The 18,535-nt window shown below is 44.7% G+C and overlaps 1 protein-coding gene across 6 annotated transcripts in view; it reads left to right on the forward strand.

Moving 5' to 3' along the window:
- LOC147610103 (uncharacterized) overlaps window positions 1-18,535 on the forward strand; it is a 59,643-nt gene that overhangs the window by 11,507 nt on the left and 29,601 nt on the right. For 4 of the 6 annotated variants that reach the window (XM_086786952.1, XM_086786953.1, XM_086786954.1 and 1 more), the window contains 18 exons: window positions 671-733; window positions 864-1,016; window positions 1,171-1,385; window positions 1,486-1,993; window positions 2,167-2,253; window positions 2,332-2,412; window positions 2,540-2,617; window positions 2,715-2,762; window positions 2,882-2,959; window positions 3,057-3,110; window positions 3,256-3,315; window positions 3,445-3,531; window positions 14,741-14,832; window positions 14,996-15,098; window positions 15,228-15,292; window positions 15,409-15,514; window positions 15,698-15,844; window positions 15,949-16,029. In XM_086786952.1, coding sequence (XP_086643078.1) covers window positions 671-733; window positions 864-1,016; window positions 1,171-1,385; window positions 1,486-1,993; window positions 2,167-2,253; window positions 2,332-2,412; window positions 2,540-2,617; window positions 2,715-2,762; window positions 2,882-2,959; window positions 3,057-3,110; window positions 3,256-3,315; window positions 3,445-3,531; window positions 14,741-14,832; window positions 14,996-15,098; window positions 15,228-15,292; window positions 15,409-15,514; window positions 15,698-15,844; window positions 15,949-16,029 — 2,106 coding nt within the window. The remainder of the gene's footprint in view (window positions 1-670; window positions 734-863; window positions 1,017-1,170; window positions 1,386-1,485; window positions 1,994-2,166; window positions 2,254-2,331; window positions 2,413-2,539; window positions 2,618-2,714; window positions 2,763-2,881; window positions 2,960-3,056; window positions 3,111-3,255; window positions 3,316-3,444; window positions 3,532-14,740; window positions 14,833-14,995; window positions 15,099-15,227; window positions 15,293-15,408; window positions 15,515-15,697; window positions 15,845-15,948; window positions 16,030-18,535) is intronic. The other 2 variants (XM_086786955.1, XM_086786957.1) reach the window with 1 other exon arrangement.

Consider the following 18,535-nt stretch of genomic DNA (forward strand, 5'->3'; position numbering starts at 1 on the left):
GCCAGTCTTGCACACCTCATGCACTGACAACAGATGAAAACTAAGTGCCCTCTGCCATCGGGAATGATCTCCATCCGGCCCTCACTGTGTATCGGCATGGTGGAATTGTCACCAATGAAAATGCGACGTGACTGCCGTTTCAGATCTTGAAAGAAGTCATGGCAAGGAGTCATGTGCCTGGAAGTCCCGTACAGCCCAAAACAGTCTCCAATCTCAGCACCTAAATCAGCAAACCCTCAATGTCCCACTGTCTCCAAGCTTCAAGCCACCTGGGGCTCTAATACCATGTGTCGGCCAGCAAATGGGCAGTTGGCCAGGGCAGAACATCAAGTCGGGTCAGAGACCATCAGTCGGCCAGCAAATGGAGGTAGCCGACAGCCCTCCCACACCCAGAAAGAAATGGGAAAAATACATGGAAGTGAGGAAAAAATGGGGACTCCAAAACTGGGTGGGCACACCCACAACAGAGGCCCTGACATAGTGTATAGACAGGAGATGACTGCTAACACTTTTAAACTGCGATACATGTAATCAATCACTTTGGTTTTGAGATTTTTATTTATCTGTCTGGTTCCAGTTATTTGTGCTGATGTTTTGCTCCTACTAAGCAATTTTTTATGGGTAGCTGTTAGGGGTGTGGATTTTTTTTGATGATTTGATAACTTTATAGGATGAAATTTCTCGGCAGATGCGTCTGCAACAGCTAATAAAGGATCACGATTTATTAAATATGGTCAGTACTGCTTGACTTATTGGCCTTGTTACTGATATTTTTGGAGAGAATTCTGATTTCACTATGTAGCTCTTGGTGGAGCTTGCATTCTATTCGGTAGACTTGCTAAGGTCAATAATGTGATGCGTAGGTTGTTAGCAGCCTTGAAAAGTACATGACTAGAGCTCGCTCGTGTTTTACTGGGAATGGATCTGAAGTCAAATCTCATGAGACTGTATGCCCCTACTACTCGCACGATGAGCAAGTCAAGGAAAGGCTTGATTTCCTGCTTTTTGCATTGCAGGTAAGAAAAATTGATAAGCCTTTTTGCTTTTGGTTGTCTCAAGCAAAGCCAGCAATTTGAATTTTGTTTTTAAACTGTGCTTTGCTATTGGTGCTGTATGGATTTGTGTTTTCTGAATGTTCTTACATAGTCTTGAATTGTGAGGATATGGCAGTCCAGTGGTGTGAGCCTCTCATATGACACAACTGAGAGGCTATGGAACTGCATGATTGAGGCTCCTGCATGTGGAGTAGACAAAGAGAGTGGCTTCGGTTGGTTTTGTGAAGCACTTGGCAAGTGGACTCTTCTGACTTTAGATGCACAAACAAACATTCTCACAAAGAAGATAACTAGCCTTGATCCTTCATCTTTGTCTGAGTCAGCCTGGAGGTAATTCATGCATGCTTTGAGTGTCTGAAATAGTATTTGATGTGTTCAAAGCTTTGAAAATGTATCTGTAACTTTGATGGTTATTTGATTGAATTTTCAGGTGTTTTTTAAGGTTGTTCTTGTGGGTGAACCAGAACAAGGAGAAGCTCAAGGCTACTCAAACGGAGGATGTTCGTGTCACACATGATTTGGACCTTGTTGGCTTGCCATACCTTTGGCAGATAGCTCTGTGCTCACCACAGGAACTTATCATTGACCAAAGTATCAACTTTCTAAGAGAAATCCATACTTCTCTATGCGATACTCTCCAAGAAGATCTTGTTGGAATACGACAAAGATTTATCGACAAGTGCATGGAGTTCCTGATGAAAGCTCTTGATGTTGGAGGAGCGAAATCGAGTGAGGCCTCAGAAAGCAGTAGCATAGCCAGCTGCAGCATGGGTGAAGGGATCAGTGAAGGCATAGAGAAGATGGAAGAGAAAGATTCCGTTGTTTCTAAATCCAGTGAAGGGACAAACATATATGAATGCCAGTTTCTCGATACTGATGCTACTTCCTGGTCTGTGGGAGAAGCTCATCAGGTTGAGCGTTGCCTCAGAATTCTGAAGGTAGAATATGAGTCCTGTATGGAAGGAACATATGCTTGCCTCATGTAGGGGTCTAGATGCCATCACGATGCTGCATCCATGATTAAAAATAAGTTCTGAAATCTTTTGGCTATATAAGATCTTGGAAGGGTCTACCTTCCTTGTTAAGCTTTGTTTTCAATTCTGTGTTGCAGATTTTTATTGTCAAATGTGAAGGAAGATGTCCACGCTTGATTCCTCCTCACACTGCATCTTTCCAAGGAAGGCCTTTTATATTAGGGGTATGGGGCAGTTTATCTAAATACACAAATCGACTGACTGTGTGTGATAGTAATCAAGTGATATTTGGTGCTTTTCAGGTTAGTACAGCTAATAAGCAAGCAACTCGATTTGACGTGACAGTTCATACAAATGAATATCTATCTTCACTTCGTGCAAAGGTGGAGTGACTTTAACCATGGTGCTAAACCTCTGTTTGTTTTTTTAACTGTTAGAGCTGCTGTTAGGTTTCCAAACTCCTATGTTGTTTGCCCTGTCAGCTTTTAGGTTTTTTTCTCTCAATTACAGGTAGCAAAGCTGCTTGATCATCCTGTTTCACGAGTTAGGTTAACCTATCTGAATCGAGAACTTGTTCAAGACTCACAAGTAGGATTCTGTGCTATTCATGTGCAAATCTCAATGCTAGTTCAAGTTCCCGTGCTGTATGGGATACTGCATGCTCAAGACCTCTGTTATGCTACAGGTTCTTTGGCAATGTGGCTTGATTGGTGGGCAAACGATCTCTGCCTCTGTAAGTACTCAGGGTGTCATCATCAAATGCAGTTTACAGAGGCAATTTTCTTAAGAACAACTTATATGCTGTTTTCATCAAGAGTGCAGTGCTTAAGCTGCCAGCTACTGTTTGTTCAGGTAAATATAGTTGAGCGAATCGGCAAACCAACAGATGAGCAGCATCTGCCGGGAATATTGATATCCAAGAACATTAAGGTATGCTTGAGATTCCATGTGCTCGAATTGTGGGATGCTTGAGCATTCCAACATTATAAAGATTCTTTTCATTACTCTTTTCTGTTTGTCTCTTCAGTTCTACGACACACTATTTAGGCTGGCCAATGCAAGTGACAACAATGTACGGGAGGTGGGTAGTTTCAGCCTTGGAAAATTTTCAACCTCATTTATGAAGTTACCCATTTGAATGCAGAGGGAGCTATTAAAAGGAATTGAAAATACTTCTATGCTTTCTACATGAGTGGATTTATGCATGTTTTTTTTCTACTTGTCAGGGTGCAAACAGCTTGCTTGCCTTGCTTCCAACCCATCCAGTTATTTTGGCAGATTTTCAAGTAAGTTCTAGTAAGGCTGGTGGTGACTGATGTGCCCTTGTCTTGCAGTTGGAGTCTAGGTGCCATGAAAATTAACAGTGTTGATCCTTACCCTGGTTTTGGTGATTTTGTCTTTGATGTTTTGGTCAGAATCTTTGTAAAAAGGATGGCGAGGAGGGGCAGCTGCTCCTTGTTTCACATTTTGGAGCACGGTCGCGGCTTTTGTACACGTTACAGGTTGGCTTCTCTGCTTTATGCAACATGGATTATCTATATCAAGTTGAAGCAGTTTCATTTGAAGGAGCACCACATTTCATGCGTGTTCCTCCCTTATCATTGGAAGAAGTATTCCAGTTCCAGTGGACCACACATGATTCATATGATGGCACTGAAGTGCAGGGAACGGGACTTGAATCTGGTATGCCCGAGTTTCCACTTGGTTTTCAGGGTATGGGCTCCACATGGACCGCCTCCCACCCCTTCAGTACAGTTTGGACCCCCCTTTTCTCCAACTCTCTCATGAGGACACCGACTGGGTTATCCGGTTAGATCTTCTCAGCCTCTACACCCACTGCACATGGATCACACCTTCGGATCTTCCCCCGAAGATGCAGTTCTATAGAGATCACTTCCTCAAGCTCATTTGTCCCTCTACTCATGCACTAATCTGGGCCTCCAAGACTGCTCCTAAATCTTGGCTAATGTATGGCCAATCTTGATGGTTCAATAGTTTTTAAGGTACAAGGGGTCTACCGCTTTATGAACGGGGATGATATCGTGAGTAGTCTAGGATGAGGTAAACCCTTCATAAAGGGCCCTATTAAAAATGTGAGCTAGGATAGGATATGACCATACGGAGTTTCCATCCTAAGATTCACACGCAAAGCTGCTACTAGACGCCCTCAGAAGACAACATGCAGAAAAGACCCAAAGCTAGGCAGCAGATCACCCTCCATGCTATGCGACAACCACACATACACTTGTCCTCATGGACGAGGGGCTACTTTCAATCTTTTAGCAATCCGTAAGCTTGGATCTCCCTCATGTTTGTCACCAGACAAGGTCTTGAGACAGCTCTGCAACCCTATCAGGCTTAAATACCATGCCCTTATTGTCTGTAGGTGTTTTCACGGTATACCTCTTAAGTTTCATTTTCATTATGCTTGTTTAGGTTCTAGGCACCTTATATGCATCTCTCACTAGAGTACTCACACATTGTATCATCATTGTGCTCATGCCCTCCCCCAAGACGATAATAATCTGAGAGAGAGAGAGAGAGAGAGAGAGAGAGAGAGAGAGTTATATTAACTCCCCTTCTATTTGCTAATTCCCTTAGTGCTAATTCTTTGTTTTTGCTGTACTGATTCTTTCTATTTGCTACTTCCCTTAGTGCTAGGCTTCCTTATGGCTGAGTCTGCCTTGCATCTCCGAAGGTTTGGGAGAAACTCCGTACGAAGGCCTTTGTCTTAATATATGCTCTTATGTGTGTGTGTGTGTGGAGTGCGTGTGTGAGAGCATATCTTGATACAGAGTTCTACACCCACTATTGGGCACTTATGACGTTAGTGGGGAATCGGGATGTCGTACTATCTAGTCCATACTATGCATAATGGAGTTGATAGTTATATAGTATATTATATTAACGTCTATGGAAGACCCCAAGGGCCTGAGAGAGAGAGAGAGAGAGAGAGAGAGAGAGAGAGAGAGAGAGCCTCTATTGAGAAGACCCAATGGGCCTATGAGACCAAAGTACAATAATGTCCATGGCATATCTCATCATGGAATATAAAATATAAGAGAACAAATCAAAACTATGTGACTGGAGTGATACAAAAATGTCCATGGAAATCTCATCATGGATGAAACACGAGAGGAGCATCAGCCCCCAATAGATGGTAGTATACCACTCTCCAATATATCAAAGCATGGGGCTAGTGAGTGTGGCCAAGAGGTCTCCCTCAGCTACGTCACGTGGAAAGGTAGCTTGATGGTGGTGGAGCATGTCCTGGATTTGGAGCTGATGAGTGGATCATGGCTGTCATTGCGGGAACCGTGGGCGCTGGGAACACTGGAATGTGCATGCATGGTCCGAGGCAACTCCTCTCGGGCGAGGTGGGTCCACGAGATCGATTGTGTGGGTGTCCTCCTCTTGGGTTCGAAAGAAGTGATGGTGGTGTGCTGATGAGGGAGGGGGCGGGGTGGGGTGGTTGTTGGGTCCTAAGCTCTCTCAAGAACGCGTTCATGTGTCTACAGAGGTCAGAGCTCGAGCAAGATGCCCTCTTCCACACGATCACCTACATTTTCCGTCCGTACATAGTGGACAATGATTGCTTTTTGAGGATGGCATTCGAGTTTTTGGACAGCTTGTATAGGAGGCCATAACAAGTCATGGTACTTATAGATTATTAGCTGGTTTGACATGCATGGCCTTCAATGGACTGCTTCCTCCCTTTTGAGCATTGTCTAGACTGAAAGAGTGCATAGAGCGGAAGCAGATAAGCACTAGAGTGTGCTGAGTAGACAGTGCAAGAGAGAGAGAGATATGGAGCAACGATGTTGAATATACTCAAGTGATACAGTCCCAAGCAAGAGACAGAAAGAGTCTCATGAGTGAGGGAGCAAAAGAAAGACTAGGCAAGATGGAAAAGTGAGAGGCCAGCCCACTTATGTATATGTAAGAAGGGCTGGCCGACTGGACATGCTAATACTGGTCGACTGGACATGATATAGCTAGCCGATTGGGAAAATACATCCAAGCTGGGAAAAATCTCAAAAAAATATATAAAAAAGGGGTGGCCAGCCCACAGTCAGGGGCCATGAAAAAGGAACCAAAAAGGACACCAAACATGGGCGGAAACTAGAGATGAATGTGCTAACACTCCCTCTCGGCACCAGATGCTGAACATACTCCGAGAAGTTGAAGATGAGGAGCCAAGGGAGCCTAAGAAACCGGTTGGTGAACAAATCTGCAGCATTCTCCGCTTAAGGATATACTCCAAACGCAAATCTCCAACAAGAACCCGTTCACGAACATAGTGAATCGTGATACTGTATCTCAATGTGTTTCGTACAAGCATGAAACACAGGGTTCTTGGCGCAGCATGAAACACAGGGTTCTTGGCGATGGTGATGCAACTCTGATTGTCACACCAAAGAAGAGTAGATCCGGTAGGAGGATAGCCAAGCTCCTCCAATAATCTCCGCAACCAAATCGCCTCACATGCAGCATAACAAACCGCACGATACTCTGCCTCTGTCGAGGAAAGCGCCACAGTAGGCTGCTCCATGAAATGGCTCCAGACCCAAGTGAGAAAACACAACCAGTGGTCGAACACCGAGTATCTGGATCTCCAGCCCAATCTGAATCAGATCATCCAAGAAGAGTGCATCCTTGGCCATAGAAGATACCAAAGTCCAGAGTGCTACGCAAGTACCGAAGAACTCTGAGAGCACACCGCCAATACTGCTGACGGGGTTTGGATGAGAAAGAACTCAATAAACTGACTGCGAAACACACGTCCAATCGGGAGTAGGTCAACCAAACCAAACAGCCGACGAGAACTCGATACTGTCCGTGATCAATCCCTGGAGAAGCATCAAGAAGAGAAAGCTTCTCACTAGTATCCATAGGAGAAGATACTGGTTTGCATCTAGTTATCTGAAATCAGTTAAGAATCTCCCTTGTGTACTTCTGTTGAGAGAAGAAAAGGCCCTTCGGGGTCTGCCAAATCTCAAAGCCAAGAAAATAATGCAGAAGGCCAAGATCCGTCATCTCAAACTTTGTCTCCAAAGCGTCCATGAATGAACGGATCCTCACAGAATAAGAACCTGTAATGATGAGGTCATCAACATAGACCACAATGATAACAATCAACCCCCTCTCAAGAAGGATATAAAGGTTCGAATCTGCATGAGAACAGCACAGGCCGAGCTTCTGAAAGAACTCATCAATCCATTGGTACCAAGCCTGTGGAGCTTGCTTTAGACCATATAAAGCTTTCTTCAGCCGGTACACCTGATCCTGTTTGCTTGGAACAACAAATCCTGGCGGCTAATCAACATAAACCTCCTGTCTAAGCTCTCTATTCAGGAAAGTCAACTTGACGTCCATCTGGAATACGGGCCATCTATGATGTTCTGCAAGAGCAAGAACTGTGCGAATGGTAGTCATCCGGGCCGTTGGAGCGAAGGTCTCATCGAAGTCGACTCCAAGGTGCCGAGCATAACCCTTGGCGACCACCCTCGCCTTGTGCTTGCCTAATCTACCATCAGCTCGGAACTTCGATTTGAAGATCCATCGCATACCAATCACCTTACGCTGCAGTGGCCTAGGCACCAAAATCCAAGTGTCATTCTGTTCAATAGCATCCAGCTCTGCCTGCATAGCACGATGCCAAGGCTCATGTGAAAGAGCCTCGTCCTCAGAAGTGGGATCAGAAGGACCATGAATGATAGAGGACATAAGAGCATAGTTAACAAACATGTAGCCCTCATGAATTTGTTTCCCTGAAACTCTGGAAGATCGCTTGAGAGAACCAGGCGGAGGAGCAGAAGGAAGCTCACGTAACCCAGAATCACGAACTGTTTGATAGTACCATCCATGCACAGATCTGCTCGAACTCACTGGAGGAGGAGCAGAGTTATCATCATCTGACTGAAAATCCGCAAGTGGAGGTGTAACAGAAGCAGAGGGAGGCGGAGGGAGAAGAAGCTCACCACTCCCCGCTGAAGATGTAGGAGTCTTGTCGAACACCACATCACGGCTCACAACAACTTTGTCGGCTTGAGGATCATAAAGACGATATGCCTTGGACACAGTGCTGTATCCGAGAAAAGTCATGCGCTGAGACTTCGAGTCTAACTTGGAGTGATGCTCCTTTGGCACATGAACATACGTCGAACAACCAAATATCCAAAAATGAACAACAGAGGGCTTCTCACCATGGAAAGCCTCATATGGAGTTTTATCTGGAAGAGCAGCCGTAAGAGACATGTTCTGAATGTAGACAGCAGTAGACGCCGCCTCAGCCCAAAAACGTCGAGGTAATGAAGAACGCTCAAGCATAGTACGGGCCATCTCCATAATGGTCCTATTCTTCCTGTTTGCAACTCCATTTTATGATGGAGTATATGCTGTAGTAAGCTGTCTCCGAATGCCATGGGTTGTGTAATATTGCTGAAACTCCTGGGATGTAAACTCACCTCCTCTGTCGGTCTTGAGAGCCTTGACTGAGGAATCGGTCTCTTTTTCCACCTCAACTCTCCAATCATAAAAGTGTTGAAAAGCCTCATCCTTGGGTCTTGAAGGCCACAGGAGTGTTAGGGTTAGGGTTTGGAGAAGCTGCAAACAGGCGTGGAGAGCAACAGAGAGAGAACACGACTTCACTGTATTCAGCTAATCAACAAATGTGAAGTACAATAGCCACATAACAGTGACCTAAAGAGATGTGTTCACATGTCCAGTCATAAAATGTGCCGGGTGGACCAAAACACCTATAAACTGAATATAAGTGAAATTAAGCTAAACTGGGGGAAAAAACCTCCACTAACTGAAGTAAAAAGTGCCCCGGTAATCTACTGATGATCACTAGCACTCCTCTGGGTGCATACACAGCATAAAACCCAACAAATCCCCTTGGAGTGATATGTGATCACTACACATCATCCACCAAAAGGAAACAAATTCAAGGCACTGCGGAATGCTTCGAATTTCGGATTTGGTAATGCCTTGGTGAAGATGTCTGCCACATTCTGATCTGTAGGACAGTAGATCAGACTGATATCTCCTGCCTGGAGTCTCTCCCGAACAAAATGATAGTGAATCTCAATGTGTTTCGTGCGAGCATGAAACACAGGATTCTTGGCCACAGCAATGGCACTCTGACTATCAGTATAGATAGGTGTAGGCTCCTCCACTGAAATATCCATATCAGTCATGAGACGACGCAGCCAAACACACTCAACAGTAGTAGTGTAGGCTGCTCTGTACTCTGCCTCACAAGACGAAGTGGCCACTGTGGTCAGTTTCTTGCTTAGCCAAGAAATGCATGAAGAGCCAAGAAAGAAACAATTTCCACTAGTGGAATGTCTGGTATCAAAATCACCAGCCCAATCTGAATCACTGTAAGCGTATAACTGCATGTCACCCCCCTCATGATAAAGCAATCCAAGAGACAAGGTACCCTGCAAATAACGGAATACACGCTTCACAGCTTGCCAATGTGACAACCGCGGGCTGCGCATGAATCTGCTCAACTGAGAGACTGCATACTGAATATCTAGCCTTGTATTACACAAGTATATAAGGCACCCAACAGCCTGAGCATATGTAGTGGCATCAAAGGAAATACTGTCATCTTGTAGTGACAGTTTCATCCCAGGCTCCATAGGAGTACTAATAGGCTTGCAATCCTGAAATTTAAACTTCTCCAGAAGTTTAGCAACATACCGTGATTGCAACAACCCAATGCCTCTGTTGTCCTGCACAAATTGTATGCCCAAATAGTAGTGTACAAGCCCCAAGTCAGACATGTCAAATGTCTGTTGCAGTATCTCTTTAAAAGCTGCAATTTTGTCATCATTTGATCCCATGAGCAAGAGATCATCCACATAAAGATTGATGACCAGCAGATCTGTCTCTTCTTTCTTTACATACAGAGTGGCTTCTGATGGACTATTCACAAATCCCTGAGTGAGTAGGTTGCATACCAAGCTCGTGGAGCTTGTTTCAAACCATACAAGGCCTTTTTCAGCCTGCATACTTTCCCCTCATGACCATGTTCTGCAAAACCCATGGGCTGAAATACATAAACTTCCTCCTCGAGGTCCCCATGTAGGAATGCAGTCTTTATGTCCAACTGATGAACATCCCAACCACGGTGTGCAGCCAATGCAATGACACACCTAAGTGTCGACATACTGGATGTAGGAGCAAATGTCTCCTCATAATCAATGCCCTTCTTCTGTGCATAGCCCTTTGCAACTAGACGGGCTTTGTATCTGTCAATGGATCCATCTCCATGTCTTTTCAACTTATAGACCGATTTAGTACCAATTGCTTTCTTGCCTTTGGGCAGATCAACCAAATCCCATGTTTGATTCCTTTTAATAGAATCAAGCTCATCCTGCATGGCTTTGTTCCAATGCACATTATCTCGTGCATCCACAAATGAATCAGGCTCATCATCATCTTGTAAACTGGCTGCCATAACCAGATTCAAATCCATGATGTGTGCATGCTCATTGGTCCGTGTCTCCCTACGAGTACGACCAGCAAGAGGACCCTCTAGAAGAATCACCCAAAGTGATCTCGCCTGACCTGGCAGTGAAGTCCTCGAACCAATCTCGATGGGGTGTCGTGTGAGCAATAGCACCGCTATCCACAATCCACGACCGCGACTGAGAAGTCACAAGAGCAAGTATATGACGAGTACCTGCTAATAGAAGAATACCGTCATCCTTCTTGGTCTGAGACACAGCTATAGAGGAAGAGTTCTTTGCTTCTTCATCCCGCTTCTTCATGTGAGATTGGGGCAATTTATGACCCTTCTTGCCACAATAATGACACTCAATGTCCTTGTTTTTAGAAGATTTGCTTTTGTCTTTATCCTTATCGTTCTTGTCAGAACCCCCTTTCCCTTTCTTCTGTTGATTCTTTCCTTTATCTCGCGTAGCCAAAGCTCCATCAGAACCACCAGAGGTGCCAATCCACTCCTCAAAGCGAGACTCAATCTACATAATGGAGGGGAGAACTTTCTCCCAAGTAACTGGAACAGGACGAGGAGAAGAAACAAGAGACCGAAAATAAGCATCAAACCTCTTTGGAAGCTTGGAGAGAAGCCGAATAGCCATATCCTCTGTAGAGATATCCTTGCCACAAACAACAAGCTCGTCCCGGAGATCTTTCATCTTCGAGATGAAAGCAGATAAAGATGGAAAGGCAGAAACTGATAAGTTCATAAGTTGCTTTTCCAACGCCAAAATCCGACCCATCAGAAAGGAGAAAACACGACGATCATTCGCTTGCCAAATATCAATCTGTGCCTGAGTCACACCATCAGAAGCAAGGGTGGGAGGGGTGGCATTGGTAGGTGTAACAAGCCAATCCCAGAGATCCACGCCATGCAAGGCTGATTTCACCTTCACCTTCCACAAGGTATAGTGGGAACCATCCAACTTTGCAGACTCAGAGAACATATGAAGTGTGGTCGGGGCAGCCATCACAAAAGCTTGGGCTCAATCTCAGAAATATGCACAATCTCGAAAGGAGTGTCCACCATAGGTACCAAGGTTGCCACCAAAGCCCGAACCACCACAATACCCCCTCTGCAAAAAGGAATGTCCACTGGAGAGGAAAACACAGCCAAAGAGGGGCTGCTGTCCTGAAAAAAACAGGCCGCCTAGTTCCAAACTCCAAGTAGAAGAAAATGCTGATGAAAAATTACCTTCAGGCTGTAAGCGATGAAGCCAAAGTGAAGGGAAAGCAATCAGCAGCAGCTGTTCAGAAAATGCAGCATCCAGAGGGCTGCAAATCTGAGAAAAACGTAGAGGTGAAGGGGCTGTAGATAGGGCTGAATCTGGGGCAGCAGAGGGAATCGCTGAACCGGGAGCGATGATACCATGAAAGAGTGCAGAGAGCGGAAGCAAATAAGCACTAGAGTGTGCTGAGTAGAGAGTGCAAGAGAGAGAGATATGGAGCAACTATGCTGAATATACTGAAGTGATACAGTCCCAAGCAAGAGACAGAAAGAGTCTCATAAGTGAGGGAGCAAAAGAAAGACTAGGCAAGATGGAAAAGTAAGAGGCCAGCCCACCTATTTATAGGTAAGAAGGGCTGGCCGACTGGACATGCCAATACTGGCCGACTGGACATGATATAGCTGTCCGACTGGGAAAATACATCCAAGCTGGGAAAAATCCCAGAATTATATACAAAAAAGGGGTGGCCAGCCCACAATCAAGGGCCATGAAAAAGGGACCAAAAAGGACACCAAACATGGGCAGAAACTGGGGATGAATGTGCTAACATAGACCCCCCATTCTTGGGTCTCTCTTGGTAAGAGATCAACCCCATTATCCGCGGGGCTTCACACAAAAGGTGGCGAGACCCGAATGCAAAAGAAGGAAGCAACCTTCAACTCCATTACATTAGTGCAGAGAGGCATACTAGCTAAGCTATTCCCTCAATTAGCTTATGACTGAAGCTTAGTTATTGCTTAGTTAACCCCCTCGACTCCTAATTGAGATAAGAGTACATCTTTTCCTTTTATAGCATCAAGGCATTACAACAACTCCAAAAAACATCCAAAATACTCAAATTTTGGGGGACTCAACCCTTGACTCATACATAGATGACATCTAGAAGACGAGTAAGACCCCCCCCTCCCCAATGCCCGTGAATATCCTTTTGCGGCGTCGTTTCCACGCAATGGAAGCTTGGGCTGTCATTTTAGGCTTAGGGGCCAGGGCAAAGGACCTGCAATGGCACTAGTCTGAAGCAAAAGAGAGAAATCCCTGGATTTTCGTTGAAGCAGAGGCTTCATCTTGATGCTGGAGGCTTATGCTTGAGAAAACTTCAAACTTTTGGGACTGCATATGCTTTAGATTGATGATTTTGCCCTCTTTGCAGAAAAGCCCCAAGGATCGGTACTCTTGATCTGATGTAGATAACAATCTAGAAAACCTGAAATATGATGAGTATTGGAGTGAACAAGTAGAGAAAAAGATTACCATATGTGTGAAGATCTCTTTTCTTGATGTGGTCAGATGTGCACGGGTAGCAAATAGTGCTGCTATGTTGCTGCTGATGTGGCTTTTTTTTTCCAGAAAATCAATGTGCTTCTGGTGGTCATATGTCTTAAAAATAATGCAAGGTTGAAAGTGAATACAAGGTGGCGGTAGATTGAAGATGATGTGTTGATGTGCATCATGCTGCAGTTGATAACATGGTGATAGCTTAGGTGAGAAGCGTGCTAAACGTCAGAGTTCAACGCAAAGGCGGCTGCTGGAGGTTATGGCTGAGTAGAGGAGTGGCTGGCTTTTAGGGGCGGCAGGCGCTGGAGGATATGGCCGAGCCGTGAACACATTAGAAAACAGAATTTAACACACAGAGAAAGAGAAATGCATGTGGCAGCTACGGGGGCTCTGATACCATGTAGAAAAACATGGTGCCCGGTAGGAAGTGGAAGAGAAGTGGAAAGAGATGGAAGCTGAGGCCATGGAGAGAAAGAAATAAAGAAAGTTATATTAATGTCTACAAAAGGTCAAAATGACCTATGAGACCAAAAGATTACATCATGTCCATAGAATACATTTTCATGGGTGCTAAAAATAAAAGAAAGGAACAAGAGCTGAAATGTCAAAGCTGATCCCAATACAAGGAGCGTCAAGCTCTCACATCACCCTAAAATATCCCGCATAGGGCGCTGCATCATGGTACTCAATGTAGTAGAGCTAAGCGGGCGGGAGAGAGTCTTGTGGTGGTGGGAAAAGATGGCTCTGATCCTCCCGTGGGGACGTGAGCGTGGGCAGGGCCTCGGCGTCGGGGGCGTCGGGCTCTGTATAGCTAGATGGTTCTGTCTAGTGTCACTCCTCTAGGCCGGGCCCATGCATCAACCCGGAGGTGGAGTGTAGTGGGTGGATCTGCCCTTGGAGCTCTAGTTTGGAAGAAGTCAGTGAGAGCTCTCTGTGCTGGTTCTCGGGCGGGTGCTGCTATAAGGACTCTCTGTGTTTGTGGAGCTTCAAAAGGAAGAGCTCCATGCATCTTTGGTCTAAGAAATCCATGATCTTGGAAAGTGGTCCAAATCCATCTCGGAAGAGGCAGTGAAACCTCTATACCAGACATCGGCATATATAGTGGGCCTTTGTCTCAGCCTCTGTATGACAGGTGGCATATCTTGTCCTCTGGTGTTGCTGCCCCTTGCCCATATCTGGCTGTCTCCTCTCAACTGATGGGATGAGGTACAGATCTTGCCCAATCGTACATTGCACCCCAGATGACAGATGTGTGTCCATTGTAGGGTGGGCGTATGAGAGAGAGAGAGAGAGAGAGAGAGAGAGAGAGAGAGAGAGAGAACACACGAAGGAGAGAGTTGGACCAAACAAGAATGATTGTATTAGATAATACTCCCACCATGTACAATGCTTTTATAGGCACCAAAGCCTTATCTTTTGACCCTTACTAAGAGGTGGTTCACACCTAGTGTGTTATAACCCTTTCACACTACTAAGACTCCGGTTATTCCAACATCCTGCTTTATTTGAATGGATGTGGAGAATGCACAGATGCCTCCTTGTAACTTCAACTTTGACTTGTTAGTTCCTGCTTTATCTGTTGTGATGGTTGGAGCTATTTAATATATGACCTTGTTTTGAAAAGGGTTATTTTCTCTGGTCTTACTGCGAGTCATTTAACTGTTGCTGATAGCAAACGTTGGGCCTGTCATAGGTTCTTGATGGATTGGTTATGCCAGTAAATCGGCTCAGTGACTCTCAAACATTGAAGTTTCAGAAATCTTTCCTTCAGATGGGTGGTGTTCAGTAAGTTTTCTGCAGCATTTTCTCCTGCACTTATCATAGAAAAACTAAAACTTTTTTTGGGGGCAGCCCCGCGGGGGGGGGGGGGGGGGGGGGGGTTGTGTGGATAACGCTTCTGTATACCAGGTTAACCTTCTAGCAGGTCTTAATGTAATTTTTTCAATAGGCATTTGCTGGCAGTTCTTGAGCCTGGGGCCCTACCTGAAGGTGTTGATAATCAAACTCGGCGTGGTTGTTATGCTAGCAGCCTACGGCTTCTCAAATTTTTGGTGAGTTGTCATGCCTTCGTGACACGGTGTCTCTATTTTGCATGAAGCTATTCTGAACACGTCACATCTTTCATTTCTCACGAGTACTATTGTATTTTCAAGCAAGTTCTTTTACTTTGTTGAATCCAGCTCTCAGAGAAAATGGTTCATGAGGATGCGGGTGTGGCTGTTAGTGAAGTTACATGTGCTGTAAGGTATTATGGACTCCAAAATGCAGGTTCAATCGTAATATGCTCATAAAGCAGATCTTTTCGTACACATGCATTGCAATTATTTTGTATTTATAGTTATCTTATACTTATGGCTGCAGAAAAGATGGGAGCACAGAAGCTAAAGAGGATGCATATATAGTTTCTGAAGACACAGATATTTCTATGCAAGTTAGCAAGAAATTGGGGGAACGACATGGGATAAAGGTTTGTGGTGCAAATGGTTCTGTAATTGGAACATAGAGGTTGAACTGAGATTCTTTTTGGGTCACATTTAATGTGAGCCCACTTCAGAGTCTGGTTCGCTCCCATTTGGAGGTTTATAGATTAAACTGTAGTGAATATGCTTTGTACTGAAAGTAACAAGGAGTGGGTTTCCCAATAATGCAGGAGGAGTTGGATCTTGTTGATATGGCATCAGTTATTGCTGCCCTGCGGCGGATCACATGGGCTGCTGCTGTTGGACAGCTATCAGCAATGGGAAACTCATCTCCGGTGACTTCCGTCCTGAGAAAGCCTGGTGGGAGATCTGCAAAGGCAAGTATATCTCAGTTTTGCACAGTTAGCAAAGCAGGTCTTTTGGTTTTCTCGACCGATTTCTTTCCTTTTTCTTTTCTCATTCAAGTTGTGTCTGAATGCAGAAACGATCTTTTCCTGATGACGATGAATCTGGATTGGATCCAGAAGATCAATATTTGTGTTTTGAAGCACTGGATTTCATGGTGAGTTGTGCAGTTTCAAGAGTATTTAATTTTACTTTTCTTTGTTTTAGTCTAACTCAAACTTGGAGGCCCACACTGCATCAGGTGTAGCATGTGATGTTTTCCTGTAGGCGTTAACCCTCAGTTATATGCCATCTTGGTAAGGCCCACATGGCATCAGGGAGAACATGTGAGGTTTCCCTGTGTGCATTACTCATCTCGGTCATATAGGTGCAAAAAGGGTTTACATGCTACCAGTTGAGGACCTAGTTTATTCTCGTGATCTAGCCATTAAAATTGGAAACACATGTATCCTTGTCTGCATAGGCTACAGAATGGATATCTGCAGATAGTAAGATACATAATTTTTTCCATAGGGTTCCTTGTATAAGCAGTGTGTTAAAGTTCTTTGGTTATAAGATCCTAGTCCCTTGAGAAACAATTAAAATTCAACGAATGATGTGCTGGAAATGATGGGGAATTGACCTTTTCATGGTGAGTCCATAGAGAATTGTTTTTAATATCTTCCACAAATTTTTTGGGTCCTCATCATTCCCATGTGGCATTCAATCTCAGAGCCTTGGACACCCCCCACACACATGCACTCCTCCCCCGTAGAAAAGAAACAGTTGTAATACAACAGAATTCTGGATTTGTTTCTTGAGCCTACACTGATGAAGTTCTTAAAATAACTTTTTCCACATTGCACAACCTTCACTACAAAGGTGATTAACAAGGCTTTTCTAAGGCAAATCAAGGACCACCGGGGCTGCAATCCTCCTTTTTTAAAAAAAACTCCTGGCCGAAAAACTTGTGACCTATATATGCAAAGATCTTCAATGCCTAGGTTTGCGGAGGTGTCCCAAACAGGGGCGGGAGAACATAATCATACTTATTTACAAATCAGGTTATTGAATGAATTTACAAGAATGCCATGGTTTTCTGGTTGGCCATGTGATAGTTAATTTGTTTGGGGCTGCAGGGTGAGGTTTACCTCAATGATTGTGGGGATATTAAAGGGATGGGTCACGCTGGTTCCAGGAGAGATCCTTCTACCCAAAAGTACATATGTCTTACTCAGACCGATTTATGAGGCAGCCAAGTAGGTTCCATTTTTGTTTCTGTTAAGCCTTGGCACTGTACCACACAAGAGAGCAATTAGATGGTTGAGCCAGCTAGAGGTAGAGGTTGAGATGATGTGGGCTACCATGAGCAGGAGCAGGCTTTCACCCTACTGTATAGATCTCCTGCTGCTGCTTGGAGTCTCTGCACTGAGCAGCAGGAGTCTGTGCACTGCTGCCGATCTGTATGAAAGCTGCCCGGGAGCTGTATAGCTAGTTCATGGCTGCTTGGGTGCTCTTCTTGCCTAGTCGACCTGCCCTCCTATTGTCTATACATATACTGCAATTGTAATCTTGAGCCTTGACTCATCGGTGAGGCTTGCGGGAGCCGTTTTGGGTAGTTGATTTTACATTGTTGGAGTGGAGCTTCACAGGATGACTACCGGGCTTGCTGTCTCAGGTTGTTTGAGAAGGTATACAAAGATCTCCATGGTTGGCTCCGACCTGTATGCAACTAGGCTTGTTAAGAGTAGAGGACTGTTGGTACGCATGAGTCACATGATGGAAGGCCTCTTGTTCGGTCTTCCATACCTCTCCAGGGTCGAGGACAACAAAATATCTTCTTGGTCAAATAGAGGTAAACTGCAAGGGCTCCCTTCCAAGGCAGAAAACCCTACTAGCTCAGCCCTCTAACATGAGATGGAGGTCTCTCAAAAAGCAAGAAACCCTAGCATGGCACAGATATACTTTACACTTACCTCAGGGCATGCAATGTGAACGTGATCAGCCACACAATACTCATCGTGTGTGTCCTTTTGCGCCCCGTGCTACACATCCTTGAGTCTCTAGGCATAACAGCTGTTACGTACCAAGGCTATCAGGGTTAAGACCTTCAAGGTAGGTTAACCATACCCTGGGGGTTAGGTGTTTTAAGTTGGGGTTAGTAGCTTTATGAGATGTGTGCTATATTCGCCTCCTAGTTTATAGGAGGACTATATAAGTGACTTTATGAGTCAGTTTGAGGGAGAGCTCCTCAGACTTGGAGTCCAGGCCTTGAGAGTACTCCGTGCTTCCATCCGATGGGTGTGTATTGTTGGTATGGGATGCCAACATAGTTGTAAGGTACGACTCGGATTTTTCAGGTACGTTAGGTATGTTAACAAAAAATCACATGAAAAAATAAATATTTCATACTTTTAAAATTTAGGAGTTGAGACAAAGATGTCAACAACATAAATTTCAAAGAGCATAAGCCTCAAAAGAAGGCACGACTCACGATTTTAGGTAATAGAAAGTTCAAAGTACAAGATTATTTGGGGGGATGGCAGGCCTACGGCTACAAGCACTAGGAAGTGAAGGGGTCATCTAGAGAGCTATGGGACTCATCACTCTCGCTATTTCTAGGATCATCATCACCATGAGAGGAGTTGTCTGCATCAAAATTGCCTTCATTAAGGATGTTGCCA

This window comes from Cibotium barometz, chromosome 50 (genome assembly GCF_041138505.1).
Source record: "Cibotium barometz isolate CiBa-2024 chromosome 50, ASM4113850v1, whole genome shotgun sequence".
Lineage (NCBI taxonomy): Eukaryota > Viridiplantae > Streptophyta > Polypodiopsida > Cyatheales > Cibotiaceae > Cibotium > Cibotium barometz.